At 42.5% G+C, this 18,022-nt stretch overlaps 1 protein-coding gene across 2 annotated transcripts in view; it reads right to left on the bottom strand.

The window, feature by feature from the left end:
* CDH13 (cadherin 13) overlaps positions 1–17,363 on the bottom strand; it is a 446,174-nt gene extending 428,811 nt beyond the window's left edge. Inside the window, exon 1 of one of the 2 annotated variants that reach the window (XM_032701054.1) lies at positions 17,162–17,363. In XM_032701054.1, coding sequence (XP_032556945.1) covers positions 17,162–17,206 — 45 coding nt within the window. In that variant the 5' untranslated portion in view covers positions 17,207–17,363. The remainder of the gene's footprint in view (positions 1–17,161) is intronic. The other variant, XM_032701055.1, reaches the window with a different exon arrangement.
* Between the last annotated feature and the right edge of the window lie 659 nt (positions 17,364–18,022).

Below are 18,022 nucleotides of genomic sequence, written 5' to 3'. Positions count from 1 at the left end.
AACCCCTCTCTTACTTTCTCCTCTTGGACCAGCTCAGATCAAACCCACAAACAATGGGAAAGAGTGATTCCTGTGGCAGTTTGAGCCACCTGAGAAGCGTTTAGTGCCTGCTCTAATATTTCACTGAGAGTTGTTGACTGTGCTCAGAAGTGGGTGGATGAGCACATTATTCCAATGAAGGAGAAAACTGTAGTCATTTGTTCTTTCAGGCAGGAGGAGAGAAGCATTCCTAGTAGGCCACCTCCACTCTCTCCTTTGATCACTGCTGACTGCAGACAGCACAAGCAGAGAAGAGGAACCTGATTCTTTCAACAAGTTTAAAGCCTGACAAAACCAGGGATCTGGCAACTGTCACAAGTGCTACTCAGTCCTTTGACACTGCAAATCTAAGATTCATTTCCAAATTCCCCAAATGCATCTGCCCATTAAGGTTTATCAGCATGACAAAGGATGAACTTGAAATAGAGAACAATCTGATGACTTCTGTGAGTCTGTGCAAGATGCAGTTTCCCCAGCAATGGCAAAGAGCAGCTGAGAGTATTCTGTTGTCCATCTGCCAGGACTCCTATGGATCATCATATAAAATATGTTTTTCAGTGCCTGATTATCATGATTTAGAGGGTAGAGGGGATGAGGTACAATAAATACAGGAGGAATAAAAGCTTATTACAAGATAAATCTTTTCTGCTTTTATTCCCAGATTTGTAAGCACAGAACTTGCTTTAAATGCTCGCCAGCCAGATTTAATTTAAGTTACCAAGCAGGGAAAATGACAGAACTCCAGAAAAAAAAGTAAAGGAAGCTTAGACAGGGGAAAAAGGAAAATATTCTTAAAACCCCATTGATTCTAAAATTATTTTTCTTTTAGTAACTCATTGATGCTGATGATGTATTTCAGATTATTGAACAAGAACAAAATGACAACAGTCAAGCTTCCCCTTGGGTTGAAGTCATTCTGTTAACCACAATTCCCCCAGCACACTAAAAATACATCTTCATTGTCACAAGGAGTCTGCAATATATATTTAGGACAAGGACTAAACGCCAGCAGCTGGATGCACTGCAGAAGTAGAGGGATGCATTGCTCATTAAGATACAAAATAGTTACTGTAATTAAAGTTTTAGTTCAAATAAACAGAACTAGTGCATGACTCTTTCCAAGACCCCCCAACAAGGCTTGTTTCTCTGGGTTTTCAGTACCAAGGTCAACAGGTACTGATGAAGAATTTGGGGCTCCTGAGCTGTGATTGCTTGTTAAAGACTTCTTATGGGGCTTTGCACAAGCTACTTTCTTGCTTTGTACTTTGGTTCCCCCTGCTTCTAAGTGAGATTATAATCTAACATCTCATAGAAGTCAGGAAAATAAAAGTTAGGGCTATAGTATCATACAGAAAGTGAGGTCCCTCTGTGTGTCGCATTAATCACAGTCCCCAGCGATGCCACTCTGCCTTACAAGGTACACCCAGGTGTTTGTAACTACAATGAACAGCTGTAAAAGCCAAGTGAGAAGGGTCACTTTGAATACAGGTCATCTGTCCCTGCATTTGCATTGCTCTCCACTGTTTGGCTTCATGCAATTCCCATGCAGCTCTGTACTTGCAAGAGGTAAGTGCCCCAGCTTCAGTCAAATCACAAGGGACAAGTGTCTGGTATCTCTTGAAACTCAGCTCATCTGCTCAGAGCTGTGCTTGTAGTTATAGCCTCAAAAGGAGCAAAGTCTCATGGCTTAATTTTTCACTCTTCTAAATAAGAGCATCTTTTGACTTCTTGTAGTTTTTTATTTATCAGTTTCTGCTACTCTGGAGCCAACAACATGTCAAAATTCCTTATTGCCTGGCCTCCAGCAATCCATAAAAATCTCACAGCAAATCCTGCAGATGGAGACATACAGCTGGTACCTTGCTGGATCCACCAGATAGCAAAAGGAAATAAATGGTTGGTGTAAGACAGAGTATTAACTTAGTTCCATAGAGCATTTAGGGATTTTTTTTTTATATTTTGGTGTCACTTGTTCATAAAACAATTGAAAACTTCTGAAGTTCTCTGCACATCAGAAGACTTCCCTGCCAGAAAACCCAGCTCTAGAGCAATTGGTCTGGGAGACAGAAACTCCAGAAACCCTGGAGATCTGACTCCAGGACAGTCTGTCAGACAGTAACTGAACCCTCTCAAAGAAAACAGTTACTTCTTTATGTTAGTATATTTTCTTTTTTAATAGCACACTGGAGTTCTCACTCTCAGGTTCCAAAGGCCTTTGCAGACAGGGGAGTTGAAGCAGAGGCATGCTCATTGGATCTCAGGAATCTCCAGATGGGAGAAGCTCCTCTTTCCAGATCTTGTACACACACACAGGGCATAGTCCTGGATCCCCAGGCTGATGCTGCAACTCAGACCTTGACACCAGTCAATTCACAGACAAATATATTAAGACTCCTCATTTCCAATATATTTCTTTTCTGTATCACAAGTGCAATGCAGCATTGAACATGTCAAGGACTATTCCTGGTGGCAAACAAAAAGTTAAAGCTTTGCAAAGTGCAGTTACTCACAAGACCACTCTGACATTTCAGAAGTCAAGAGGAACTATTATTAGCCGTGTCTAATAATATTGCAAGTTCCCACCCATGGAATCTGTGTGCAATTCTCCACTGCACTGGCAGCCTTTGGCAGTATCACTGCCACATGATTGCAACCAGGCAAAAAACTGCCATGGCACCGTGTAGCCAGCTTGAAAATACCTTCGCTGCTCTAGGGAGATGAGTGATCCCTTTGGAATTGGTTTTTGGAACAGCAAACTAATGAATCACTAACAGCTTTAAAGTAGACAGAATGTATTGCAACACAGCATGTAGTGCTGCAGAGCCGAAGGAAATCTGTTTACAGTGCTTCAACAGACACTCGAAATCAAGATGCTCACGAAGGATGAGGCTGTTAAGAGAGAAGCAGAGCTCCAAGTGCTGTGAGAGCATTATCCCTACCAGGACCAGCAGCCACTTCCTGGTGCCAAGGGTGGGCTCTGACACCCAGGCACGTTAGCCAAGCACAGCAAGGCAAGGTAGAGCTCAAGGGAGGGTGTCCACATGGAAATAGGGCAACAGGCCCCTCTCCTCCTGGGCCTGTTTTGGTGCATGTCCTTCAGTCCCGAGTACAAAGATCAGAAATTACTCCTGCCATTCAAACATTCACTGCCAACCTCTCCCCAGCCACAGCCCCCTGGAAGCCTTGTCAATATGATTTATATTTAGTAATGAGACAAGGTTGACACCTAACTTTGCATTCAAGCCAAAGGTCAGTTCTATGCATGTGGCTGGTGGGAAAGGGCACTGCTTTATAATTCTTATTCTTAGCAAAGCAGCACAGCCTGAAGACAGAAGTTAAAAAAAAAAAAAAAAACAACAAACAACAAAACACCAGTATCAAAGTCCCCACAGAGCTGGATGGGCAAGGGGAAGACCAAAGCTCAAAACCCTCCTCAACTTAAGGACACTCAAAGCCACAGCTATTTTTTAAGTTCTCCACCCTACTTTTGACCAGCCAAATCTGGGCTGTTACACAAATAAGATGCCTCGGGCCAGAAGAGTTGTCCAAAAAAATAAGCAAAAAGGAGCATAACTTTGAAGGGAACAGTTAAAACCTTGACTGGAAAAGACAGCAAGTTTGATACACTAGTGCTGTTTATCCAGGGATTAATTACATATTTTGCAGCAAAGGCTTACTAAACACCAAGGAATCACTTCCTTGAAGGATGCTCTCTACCCATTAAACTGCAATCACACTTTCTCCCTCTCTTTTTAGGTCCACCACTATACACACCCCCCAGTCCAGCAGCCCTGTTTCAGCAAGAGGCCTTGCAAACAGCGCTGAGCAAAACCAGACAGGTTTCTTTACAAGTGCTAGGGAAGGTGATCAGATAGTTTATCCCTTCACAACAAATATATGGAGAAGGGGCAAATTAAAAGACAAATTGATCATTATTTAACCAGATTGCTCAATATTTGTTGTTAATGAAATTCATATAGCCACAGTAGGTGACTGCGCAGTGAACTAAGGAATAACAAAGTGCAATGAGAAGGGAAAAATGTTTCTTTCTGCTGCACAAGGGTAGTACAAATAAATCACTCGCAGCTAAGAAACCAAAAACATCCAAATTTCAGATCCAAAAAAAATCCAAATTACAGTTCACTCCTACAAAGTAGTTTGAGAGATACCAAAAATAGCTGTAGCAATACTAGACCAGAGCCCTACCCAGGTGCTGCATAGCCTTCCCTCCCTTCCTCAAAGGGGCTGAAGATGAAAGTTGAGCCTGATCACATCATTCAAAGCCTGTTTCCTACCCCTATAACCTGGCATGAAATTCTGCACACCCTGTGCATCTCCAGCTTGTAGGCTGGGAGAGATGTACTGCATGTGCTTCCTCTGCTTGTAAAGCAAAGGAATGCACTCACAAATCAGCCACAGTTTTATGAGGAAAAGGAGGGAGGACCTTCAGTTCCCATCATATTTGGAGCCTTATTCAGAACTACACACACTCCCCAGGAGCAGTCATGCCACGGGGAGTGGCAGAGTCAAGGCTTGCCATGCCCTGACTCAGCCTCACTGTTATTTAAGTCCCCAGGGGGGGTTCGAGCAACACTGAGCTCTGCAGCACAGACTGAACAGGGGTGCCCAGAGCACCCACAGAGTTACTCCCTTTTTAAAGTTCCTCCCAGCACTATTATGAGGTGGCTGCATCCAAGCTAACTGAGAATTTTGGCAGAAACTTTCCACAGGTCCCTGAGCCTTCTGTATCAGTGCTGTTGATTCAAAGTGACACTTGCAGTGAAAATTTACACTTGAAATACGGACTCCTGCCTATCAGGCAGCTAAGCCAAGACCAGCCAATTATACAAGCATAGCCCACCAAACAGTAAAGATTTTGGGATGCAGCAGGCATGAACTACAGGCCAATCCCTGAACTGGGAAAAATCAAAGTTGGCTTGTACCTCTACTCCAGTGTCAAGCCAACTCACACACTGTCCTGCAAACAGCAGGTATAACACAGTGGATCTCAGGATGAGAAGTCTGTGCTACTAGGGCTCCCAAGGCAGAAATGAGAATGCTAGTTTGCTCTTAGTCATTACACATATACAAAGAAAAGCTACAAAGTAACTATTTTTCTATTTTTGTTTTCTATTCAATGTTTTGAAAGGTCAAATGTATTTGCTCTCTGCTGTGTTGCCTTTATCAGTGCTTGAACTCCAGCACTGCCAGATGAATCACGAGTCATACAAACACCCCAGAAATACAGTGTCAGAAGCAGATCCATTGTACATGAGTTGTGTGCTCAGTTGTCAGGGGAGGATTGTTTCCTTTTTAAGCATGGAAGGCCCTGCAGAAAACTAACAGCCAGTTTGCAAATGTGCCTGAAACCAGGTTCTCTTCCCTTTGATCTCTGCTCTTCAGCTGGCCTCTGAGAGCTGTCAGAAAATAAGAGAAAGGACATAAGTCTGAAATTATTTATTAGGAAAAACAGTAGGAGAGGGGAAGTCACATGGTACCTGACAAAACTTTGGAACATTTATCCCTCATAACAGTTGTCCCATTTCAGCCAGACATTGCTCAGCTTTTTCTGGTATCTGGCTTACTTCATATTCATTGCTAGAAAGCCATAACAGAGTTGTACCTCCCACTCTGAGGTTCTCTGGCCCTTTCCTGCCTTCCCATTTCCTCTGGGACACACTCAGTAAGCCATTAAAAATCCTGCTTGTGTTGCCTGAGGGACATGTGGCAAGTCACCTTTCTGACACACACAAAATAGACTCAGAGTTAAAGAAGTGACGTGTAAACAGGTTCAAAAGAAACTGCAGTGTGATCTCCTGCCATGAAGGCTGGTTTGGCCTCACTCCTTACACCCAGTTTGTCCTCTGTTCTCTCCATTCCCATTCCAACTAGGCAATTAGAGAAAGGCACGTCCTAAATTTTGTTTCATTTGTATGATAACAAGTTTCGCAAAGCATCAGTAGAATGGATCTAATGATCACAAACACAAAAACGTCAAACAGTAGAGATAAATGTTGTCCATCAACACACAGAACAAGTGATAGTAAAGTCCCAGCAAAACACAAAATGTAGGAGAGAGGAGAGCTCTGTGGTTGGACAGTTAATGAATGCTGGAAACAGACCTGGAGTTCTACAAAGGATTAAATTTCCTGCTTCTCAGAAACCAGATGTTGATACCAACAAATGTGTATGAAACAGTATTAGCATTTCCTGATGCCAACAACTTCGGATGCAGATATGAGCAAGAGCTCTGGGTATGGGTGTCAGCCTGAGCTATCAAGCAAGATTGTGTGTAAAAGAAGATGTGGAAGTCAGGTAAAAATAGGCTGGATGCTGCTCCATCTGTTAACTGTATCGCAAATATAAAAGGCTGCTTTCCAAATCTTGGCAGCTGCAAAAAGTTACAGCACATTGAATACCATTTTGGGTTTCCTTTTCCTTTGGTTTTGCTTTCCCTTCCATTTTTGTGCTTTAAGGTTTGCTCTTCTTTCTTGTATTCTTCAGTCAGCCAAGGAAAGGAACAAGAAATTCAGCAGCTGTGTCAGCAGGTTTATTACCAAATAACTGTCCCAGCACTTCTGGCTCCAAAGATCACCAACTTAACACCATTAGTGGGGAAGATAAATTAAATTCTCTTTTCCACATGCACAGCTAGAACTAGACTGCATATGGGACTGAGGGAGAAAGGAATAGGATAATATGAATATACCAAGAAATGCACAAGATTTGGGCCAGTACATGAGTATTAATAGTTGCATTTGCCTACAACCTTAGCTCAAAGTTAGAGCTTAGCACTGTACTAACTGTAGGGAATCTGCACATTACTCAGTGAAAATAACAGTATCCATGTAACATGTTTAAGGAAAGAAACTCCTTCGGTGTGTCTGGTTCTCTTCATGGTGCAGAAAAAAATCCCCATCATCCTTTCATCTATCACCAAAATATCTCTAAGTACCAAGAAGAAGAACAGCAAAGGACTTTACAATAGTGCCTGTTGAAGCCAATCTAAGAGAAGTTAAACCACAGCAGTAAAAACTATTCACCCTTTCCCCAACACCAGGAGTTCTGGAAGAAAGTTGGAAGATAAAAACTAAAAGCACTCAGACTATCTGAATTATTTTAAGCAGATGGAAGAGAAAAGAGAAAAAGCAATTTGAACAAGGAAATTACAGGAATGCTGATGCTTCCAGGCAGCCTGGAGGTAAGGCAGGGAGAACCATTCACGCTGTGCATGATGGCTTTTTATTCCTACGTATCCCAGCTAGACTCCACAAACACACAGCATGCAGAAATCAGAAGTCAAGAACAAGTTGGAGAAACAATTTTTTTCAGGTTCAACATGAGCTATTGCAGACAACCAAGTCAGTTTGTTTTACCCAAACTCCTTCAGCTACCCATAATCAATGTTTAGCTCCCGTGCACGGCAGGAAACAAGTTCTGTGCTTGTGTGCCTTTGATTCCTGAAGGAGCAAAAGCTTTGAGAATTGTTTTCTTGGGAAGCAGAAGAAAACTGAATCCTCGTTTCAGAGGGACAAATCCACACAGGAAGAAGAGGGAGCTGTTCCATGAAGTCAGACACTGGTTTTCAGTAGTCCATACAAGTCTACAGATTCTCATGTTTTGGGCACATAACAAGTGGTCCATCCATGTGCCCTAGTCCTCCCAGGAATTCCAACATTAGGTGCATCTCACTAACAGTGACACTTTAGGTCAGCAACATCACATTACCAGAAGCTGGGCATCAGAGTGGGACAGCCATGAACCTGCTCACCTCCTGCCAGGGGATCCCAAGTTTTAGTATCCCTGCCTCCTCCAAACTGAGGGAAGGGAGGAAGGCTGTAACCTTTACCAGTGAACACATGGTGGGGGAAATATTCTGCCACTGAGATTATGCCTCCCATTGCAGTGGAAATATCCAGCAGCTCTCCCCTACCCAAGCACTGGAGGCATGGTTGGTTGTGTATTGCCTTGTCTTTTACCCCAGGTCGTTTTGGTCTCAAAGGCCATGAGTGTAACCAGCTCTGCCAGCCTCATCCTCCTCCTCTGCTCCAGCTGATCATTCTGCCAGCAGCCATCATATAAACACCAGTTATAAGCAAGTACACTCCCCTTCCTTCTGCCTAAAAGAACTCCATGCAGTTATGATTAGCTAAATATTTTCTCTTAGTTTCCTCTCTGCACATACTGGTTGTATAGAGATAAGCAGCTCTTTGGCAAATCATAACTAATTATACTTTTGAAAGTTGAGCTGCATTATTAAAATACAGAATACACCAGCTCCTGATTGGCCTGAAGACTGGATTTATTCTGGGCTCCCTCCAATCAGAATTAATCTTTGCAGAGTACAGTGAAGTGTCACCACTGAATCAACACCAGGAGCCAAAGTGACAGCAGCAGACACCATTACTCAACTAAGATAACAGACCCAGAGTCATTGAAACAGGCAGATGTTGGAGGCTGTCTCCCATTTCAGAATAATGTTCCTCTCACAACTGAGCAGTTATTTTAGGGAAGCAAGGATAAATTCATTACCATGTGTAGGGTGCTCAGATACCACAGTAATAGAAGCAGTTGTAACATTCCAGTGTGTACACAGCAGGAATGCACCTGGCATTGACATTCCCCATCCTTCACTTGGATAACACAGAGCAGGGCAATGCAATCAATCCACATCCACTGGAGACCTGCTCCCATGTTAGTGTGAGCAACAGGGCTTTGCTGCTGCAAACACAGAAAACTGAAGTTGAGATCTGCAACACCAGAAGTGATTTCCACAAGAGGCAGAACTATTTATTCCCAGCATCCTTACCTTACTTCCTGGTAACAGCTTGTATCCAAACTCATCAGCTGCTCTTTTATCAGATTACAATAAGTAATATCCTCACTGCACAGAATGCCACACTCCTCTATTTATAGCTAAACTGCATGGATCAACAATTAGGGAAAAGCATTGATGACATTTAAAACTGGAGGTTGAATTCTTGTTTATTGTTTTTAAATGAGATCTTTCAGTTAAAAGCATCAGAAGAGAGTGATTCCAAAACTAGAAGCAGATGTCACAGCCTTGAAAAGCAGTGAATGTGGGTGTAGGAAGGTGTGCTTCCCATTGCTGACAGGCTTTACTGACCATCCCTACAGCTTTCTCCCACAGAATGACTCCTGCAGTGATATTACCACATACCACACACAATTCAACAAGGGCAAGGGCAAGGTCCTGCATGTGGGTTGGGGCAACCCAAAGCACAAATACAGGCTGGGAGGAGAATGGATTGAGAGCGTTCAAGGACAGGTTGAATGGGGCTTGGAGCAATCTGGTCTAGTGGGAAGTGTCCCTGTACATGGCAGGGAGGTTGGAACTGGATGATCTTTAAGGTCCCCTCCAACCCAAACCATTTTATGATTCTGTATCAAAGACAGATGATCAAATATGCACCTAACTGCTCTAGTGTTCAGGTCAGAGCTGTGACTCAATCAGTAAATCGACAGGAATATCGATATTCATAAATCAAGATTTATAGAGTTCAGAGTCCAGTTAGTTCAATCAGACCATGAATTATGAACACAAACATTTTGGAAAACAATAAAACCACTTTGCCTCATGCACAATACAGTCTTCAGGTAGCAGGCTAATACAGATGCCCAGAAATCAGACTTGATATTTATGTGTTGCTCTATAGTAATTTCATTCTCATTTATCTTTACCCACAAGACTTTCATTTCACATTTCACCTGAATAAGGATGGTAGATAATGCCCAGGACTTCCTGGCACTTGGAAGACCATTTCCTTATGTTGGCAGAAGGTCAAGCTGAATGCCTTTTAATTTGGCCAGTTATCTCACCATAGTGAACAGCTCCAACCTGCAGCTGAGATATCCATTCCTGCTGCATAACATAGTTGGAGTTGCTCAGCTTCCTCTGACAGAGCTCTGAAACAATGTGTTTAATGGGGAAGGATATGCCCATCCAATTCTAATGGCTAATTCCATCTCCTTACACTTGGAGAGCAAAGCACCAGATGCTCCGGATTTCCTCCTCTGTCAGCTACAGAGCAGTGTTATGCTCAGCTCCCACATTTTGATAGAGCTGTTTGTTGCCTGATAAAACGTGGGTCCTCAGGGAAAACGCAGGGCTGTCTCTGGGGAAATGTATAAATACACCTTATTTGGTAGCAGAGGAACACAAAGCAAACAAGTTGGTCTATGGGAAAGTCCTTGCGAGGTCTTGGGAACACTTTTGCCAGAGTTTTCTCCGTTCCCAATCAGTTACCAAGAGCTGGTTCATGTTTAAAACATAATTAGGCATTTCAAAGACCATCTTACATCAAGAAAACTATAGTAGGGTAAGGAAGGGGCAACTTTACATGATATCCCCATTTCCTTGCTATATGTTGTCTATACAAGTATGGATCATACTCCTAATTTGTGCTGAGATAGCTCCCTAGTGGGTCCAGATGAACTTACAGCAGCTTAGACCTTCTGTCTTTATACAGTGACCCCATGGACAGCTGACAGCTTATATTTTACACTTATGGGTTCAAAAACCCCTACCTGTGACTCCAGGACTAAAGAAAACGTGCACAGCAACCCTTCTAGAAATTCCAAGTCACGCCAAGCAAATGAAAAGAAATAGATTAAGATTTTATAAAGTTGATGAGGCAATTATCAGCATGATAAGTACATTGTAAAGTGTTTGGATTGTTTTGCTCCACAACAATTTGAACAAATCTCAGCGTGTCAACAGTTTTGAGGATTGATTTGAAGCAACCTGAGTTGTTCATCCTCTTTCAGCCTCTGCCACAGATGTCTCGCTGTCCCTGTGGCAGACAGCCACTAAAGTATGGAATCAGCACTCCCTTGGCTGTTTCCAGCCAAGTTTGTCAGCCCTGCCTTGGAGCAGGTAAGGAGCTCTCACACTTTTCGCAGCTCAGGGGAGGAACAGGGGGTAACCACCAAGAACCTTCAGTAACAGCTGAGGTCACCTCAGCTTACAGGCACAGATATTTGTAAATGAGCACCTCTTATCCTAAATTCAAGATATATGTATACATATATTTTTGTGTACAGCCACAAAACAGTGCTGTGACATCTTAATGGCCTAGAACCTGTGGTTTTCAGCATTTGGAGACCTGGTTTACACACAAGTTCCACAAGGTCCATCTGTCATGATTTCTCATAAGCCAAAAACATCTTCAAACTTTTAGAAACCCACTTCCTCTCTGTACTGTTAACACAGCCTTCATACACACAAGAAATATTTGCTCTTCATTACATACACCTACAAAGTCCTCGGGAATTAAATATTAGCTTTTAGAAATATATACACTGCCATTACTAATAAGGAATTAAGCATTAGTTGTTCACAGCAAGTGAACAAAAGACTTTAGACTGAAATAGATAGCTATTATTAGTGTTTGTTGGGCTTTTTTAAATGATAGTTTGGGGAGTAGAACCTTTATCAAACAGAGTCTAAGGAACCTTAGGCAATAATAACTTATTCATTTCTGACAGTTGGGTGTCTGATTTTGAGATATTTCAAAAGCTTGAAGGGATGTCCAGCTTTCTAAAAACAAAGCTCATTGCAACACCAAATTAGACACCCATACAAGGATAGTCATAGATATCAGAAGTTATTTAAACACATTAATCAGCTTTTCCAAGTGGTTAGAGATACTGATAACAACTGTGTGCTGAAAAGATTCACCCCACTCTTAAGAGCTCATATTTATTGTAGTCTGTTCATAGAACTGCTTTAACCAGCTCCCTCAACCCAGATCTCAAAATCCTTCTTTTTTCTCTAGCCAAGAAAACCATTGGTGCAAAACAGTAGAATATTGGATAAGATAGCAGTGGAATGAGTTCCCCTCATACAAAACAGTCAGGCTTTCAAAGAATTAGATCCTTCCATTTGACAGAGAATACAGTCCACATCACACACACAAAAATAAAAAGCAGTGGGCAAATTTCCAAGACCTCTGAATAACAAAACAGTGGTTAATAAAGCAAGTCTTATTTTTCTCTCTTCTTTGGCATTTAACATCCTACTGATTTGTGTACACTGCCATTTTACTTGCTGCAGGACACATGAAGTGACAGGAAATCCAGCCTCCCATCTGGGCTGGTCCCATCCATCTGCTGATTAGGGCAGGGCACAGTGCAACCATATGGCCACAATCAAGAACCCACTGATATCATCCAGAGTTAACTGGGAAGTGCTATAGCCCACTTAGTCTCCTAAGGATGATAAATCCCTCTCATTCTGTCTCTCCTGCCCAGTGGACATGGGAGATTTGTCTTGTTGCCTGCACAGATGAAGCTTTAGTTAGAACACCAGTGAATTTTGTGCTTGTAGCTATCGAAGATGGAATGAAGAAATTATTTCCATGAAACAATTAAACTCACTAACCTGACCTTTCTGCTTCAAGTCCCAAATGAAGCCCCCCCCCTCCTCCCAAAAGGAGGAACTCTGAAATCTGAGGCCAAAATCCTAAAATGCAGCACATTGGTACAACCCAGCAGCTGAAGGTCGAGATGTGACTCCAGCAGCAGCGCAGGAAGAGTGGAACACTAAGAGCTCTTATCTACCTTGTTCTTACCTGTTAATGGAATGGGAAGAGCCTACTTATCCAGTAACAAACAGGAAGAAAAGGACAGGCAGAACTTGATGTCTCCTTGAAGAGGCACCACTGTTGCCACCTCTGTTCCTGTTGCACTGCTCCATGGAGATGGCTTTCAGGAATACTGATTTCCTAGCTCTCAAGTCACTAAAACTCAAATCAATAAATCCCAGTGGACCACAGCACAAATATCACATGTACTAGAACAACCTTTTTTGATCATCAGAAACAGAAAGCAGGTCCCAACACAATGCCTGAGTTACATCTTAAGCTGAAAGGCTGAGTCTCAGGGGGTGCCCAGAGCAGGTTTTAACTGTAAGACCATAACTCCAGGAGCATTTTCATGACCAGTTTCCACTTTTCTACTGTAACAAACCTCCTTGCTTAACAGTAAGGACTGTAGTCAGGTTCTACAGAAGGGTATTTTTACAAGGTAGAGCTGCTGCCAAAAAAGTCACACTAACTCAGTAGGTGCCAACCTTTCCTCCAAGGTAATATTTGATAAATAGCACAGTCCAGCTGCTGGAATGGTTCTGTGTTTTGGGAAACACCATCTTTTGAATGAGACATGCAAATGGAAGATCATTTTTGGCAACAGAACCAAAAGTGATGGCCTGGAACTGTGAGGACCAAGTGTCAGCCTGCTCACAAAATGCTTTTCAGTACAAATAATAACACATAGTAATTGGGAATTGAGTTTTTCTAACATTTTTAAAGCAATTTTAGAACCGTTATGTAGCACAAGAAGCATAGGACTTCTCTAGAACTCCCAAATAATAAGAACTCTTAAAAAAAACAAGACCTACAGCAACTTGATAGAACAGGGAAATACTTGATCAAAATCTGAGCATAGTCTTTAACGTTATGCCAGCAGACTCTGTGTGAACAAGATGTTTCTGTTTTTCCTGAAGCTGACAGATTTCTCTTGCTCTCAATACCTGGGCGCTGCCTTTTAAGCTGTGCATGGAGCCCTCTTCTGGAGAAATCCGAAAAAATAAAGGCTTAGGAATGCAGCAGTGTGGGCTCTGCATTAGGGGAGAGTTCGAGGACTAATTTTCTCTATTCATTTTAACGACAAGCTTGAAAAATCCATACAGTTTTCCAATTGTCACGTTTCAATGGGTTGCAACTATCAAAAATGTGGAGTTTCTTCCTCTTGTAAGCTTCATTTACAAATTTTACTTTGATTCGTGCCTGCACAAAATGTGTAACATACAAAAGAAAGGCTGTGAAACACTTTTTTAAAAACAAATATTTTGCACATAGGCTTTAGAAAATATCCTTTGGGAAAAATGTAAAACACACAGATTTTTAAATCTCTCACATCAGAGTATGTATTCACTGCTTACTGTACCCTGCACAGGGAACTGCATAAGCTACCAGAGTACATTTCGTTTTTATTGTCAGCTTCAGATCAATAAAGCTGTATATTATAGTTATGCTTTGGAGTTTTAAAGGTGAGTCTGAACTAAAGGATTACTTGAAACATCTTCCTCAGTTACTCCAGCTACTGCTCAGTTTTCCTTTTGGTGAAATAAGGACAAACAGTTGGTAGCAGTAGTGTAGACTAAATCTTTGCAAGAGGAAAGAATAATTTATTGTCCATCTCTACCACAGTTTTTACAAACATAACTGATGGGCTACTTTGTTGACATGAAAAAGTAATTTCTCATCCTCATCCTTTTAATGCCTCAAAAGGCAAATTTTATACTTAAAAATGCAGTTGAATTAGATACAGACCAAGAAGACACAAAACCAAAGCTACTAATTTTAGACATGATCTACTGATAAAAAATAAGCCTTTTATAGATCATATTCTTACCAACGTGAGAATTTCCTCAAACTTTTTTCTACATTGGAAATTTTGCTATCATTAAGTTATTCCTATCTCCTTCCTCCACAGAGAGTATTGCATTACTAGACTGCTGCTGCTCAGAAAGAATGTTATCAAAATTGAGCTTTTCTGGTTTCCACTGGCACTGTATTATATGAGACAGTCTTGCTACTCCTAAGAGAGAAAAAAAGAAATCCTGCAGAAAAAGAACCCCCAATGTGTTACAACCACTACACAGCCAGATGGCTGCATTTGTTTAATATGTTGTTTCTCACATTCTTCTGTTTACTTTTCCTGTCACATGAAAGTTGTGCATGTGGCTTGTCAACGAGAGGAGCCAAGCAGCCTCTCAGTAATTCTCATTTCTCTCCCTCACATGCCATCAACCTCAACTCATGCTTTAACCTGCCAGTACTCAACCTATACCTGAAGGCAGAATTACATATACTTCCATATTATAGCCTGATTCATTCCCCAATTCATTAACTCTTAGACATGATCTATAAAGTAAACTTGGAGATGCATGAAGTCACAAGGTAGAGACGCTGCCAGATAGAGCTGTATATGCTAATAAAGAAGGTGGAGTGCAGTTGAAGCACTTAAAGCAGAGCTAAAGCACCACAAGCTCAGCCCTGAGTTACATTAGAACACAGCCCAGCAAGGGAAGAAACTCTGAAGCATGGCTGAAAGTTATCAATATACTGCACAGCTGTTCTCAGAACCAGGTGTCTGCACCTTGTCAAATTTTAAGTAGATATTAGTGTTAAAAAAATGCAGCTATGTTTAACAGGCCTTAAAAATCTGTCCTGTTCTGTCACATACACATTGCTTTCCCTACAAGGGGCCGCTAAAGAAAATCCAAACTCCAGCTGATTAATTCAGCGGTGTGCTAGAGAAGCTGCACAAAAAAAAAAAACAAAAAAAAAACACACCAACACTAAAACCAGAGAAAGCCAAGGAGACCAGATGGGAGGTCTCCAGGCCAAGAGGAGAGAGCACCAGTTCAGCATATCCACAGGTTACCTTTGCACTGTGTGTGCCCTCTCCCCCAGCCCCTCTGCTCCCCGAACGTTGCTTCTCACTGGCAGCTTTGCCAGCCCAGCTGCCTGCCCAGGCTGGATCCCTGCCCACTTGGGACAACTTCTCCTTCCCAGGAGCCCTCTGGGTCTCCCCAGCCCTCCCAGGAGCAGCAGCTCAGCCAGTCCCAGCAGAGCTGGCGAGCTGCCCATGGGCCAGCCCTGAGCCAGAGCCACAGAGCCCCAACCCAGGCAGGCAGAGTGGCCCTGCAAGGAACCCAGTGTATGTCACCAGCACACGCTGCTCTGCACCATATCCATGGCCCAAAGCAGCTGCTTTCATTTGTTCCACTCCCTGGAGCAGGGCTGTTATCCCGAACCCAACCCAAATGCCTTTGTGCTTGCTCACAGCAAATCCCCAGTCACCGAGTCTCCCGCTGTCCCATAACTGCAGCCACCCACGTTCACGTGTTTACTCCTTATCAGGTTAAACCAGGACCTAAATATCCCAGCCTTGATCCACAGCATGCACACATTCAGTTCACCCCACTGCCTCCTACTTACACACTGTGTGGCTCCTCTCGGCAATAAAGCTCTCCCAGTGATGATCCCTCACCATTTTTCGCCTTATCATCCTATTTTGGAGAAGCAGACCAAATGCCTGCTGGAGATTGCAGTTACACAGGCACGAGGGCTCAGGCTCAGCGTCCCAAGCCCTAGTTTGACACCTGAAAACCCCCCAACCCCCTAAGGGTTAACACAAAACCACTCGATTCCAAGTCAAAACGGAATTAACTTTTATCCCTACTCAGGATATCAGCACCACCACCACCAAACGCAAGAGTTTACAGAGCTCCTGAGACAAAAGAAGGAAGGATGCATTTAAGCTGGACAACAAAGGATTTCCAAACCTCCTCTGAGCTTCCAAAAGAGTGAGCCCTGTAACGGCGGCAAGAGGAAAAGAGCAGCCAGGAGGTGTTGGGAAGTCAAAGCCCAGCGAGTCCCCGTGCTTTGACGGGCAGCGGCAGCGGGGCTTCAGCAGCTCCGTGTTTTCAAGGCTGGGTGTTTTTTCCTCTGCTTTCTGGCAGAGGGGGATCTGTTACATTTAATAAGAGAGAGGCTACACAGCAAGTCACTAACGGAGTATTACACATCTATCAGGAGAGTACGGGGAAGGGAACGTCTTGCAAGGTCTGATTTTATTTTTCCTCCATATTCCCCCCTCCTCTTCTTTTATTTAAAAAAAAAAAAAAAAAAAGAAGGTAATAAATAACGTGAGCTGCCTGTAACAGCCTTCTACCCGGCAAAAGCCACAGAGGGAAGAGGCAAATCAAAGTTGCAGCATTTGATATGACAGAAAATATTGCTGCTGCAGCTGCAACCGAGACACTTGAAAGATTCCCCCCACCACCTTTCCTGAAGGGAAACGGAAAAATGCTATATATCACACGGCAAATTGGTTGTAATTGTAAATCAAGGAACTACGAGATTCTACATTCCTAGCAACTGGCTTAGAGCAGAGATCCTGCATCTTTAAACAGTAATTCAAGCAATGTATAATTACTCAGAAATCAGACCTGAATTACAAATACTTTCAAATCCAAATGCACAAAAGCAGAAAGATGAAAGAAAGCAAGGAAAAAACACACATTTCTTACCTGGGACAGCAGAAAAGACAGAGTAAGTTGAGTTTTGTGCTGCATTTTGCCAGACTAGAAGGTACCAGAGGCTTTTTCATTCATGCACTCGGCTGCACTGAGCATATTTTCACTGTGAAACAGCCTTTGAGAAGAGACTCTGCCTTGAGAGCCAGCCAACTTCCCAAATAGATCAGCAGCATCATCACTAAAGCATTGGATAGAGTCTGATGACCAGAACCAATGGCTTTACAAGGATGATTTCTTCACAAAGCATCCCCATTTTGCATCACACATATTGGGCAAGCACCTCTCACAAACACAGCACCTTTAGAAAGCATTTTGCTTTGGTGTATTTGTGTGTTTAGTTTCAGTCTAACACATCATGCCTTACAGATCTTGATGGTATTTTCCCTTTCAGAAAATGGAATTGCACTGAGAGTAATAAGAGCAACTCTGAGCACCACTGCAAAGAGATTCTCTTTATTAAAATGTTAATAAGGTATGCTTTGTTTTCAATAAATCAAAAAAATGACTGCTGCAGTTTTGGCTACTTCCAAGCCTTAGAAGGAGAACACAGTGAAATTTTTCAGTGCAGTAGAAATACAGATTATATTTTGTGTTTTCCCCTCAATCTCCCAAACCATAATGAAGACAGATCCATTCTAGCCTGCAGAAAAAAATCCATCATAAGGCAATAGATTTTATTAACTGCCCAGGTAATGGCAGAACTGGCTTTTTTCATTCAGTGAACTTGAATCTGGGACAAAGTTTTGAGGGTGCACGCCCTTCAATTACTAAAAACTTCTCCAGTTTGAAACAAGGGACCTGATGGCTCAAGGACCTGCTTTCCCTGGATTGGCTATGTTGCAACCCAGCAAG

The sequence above is a fragment of the Chiroxiphia lanceolata genome, chromosome 13 (assembly GCF_009829145.1).
Source record: "Chiroxiphia lanceolata isolate bChiLan1 chromosome 13, bChiLan1.pri, whole genome shotgun sequence".
NCBI lineage: Eukaryota > Metazoa > Chordata > Aves > Passeriformes > Pipridae > Chiroxiphia > Chiroxiphia lanceolata.
The sequence above is the reverse complement of the archived record's forward strand: the minus strand, read 5'-3'. Positions and strand labels throughout refer to the sequence as shown.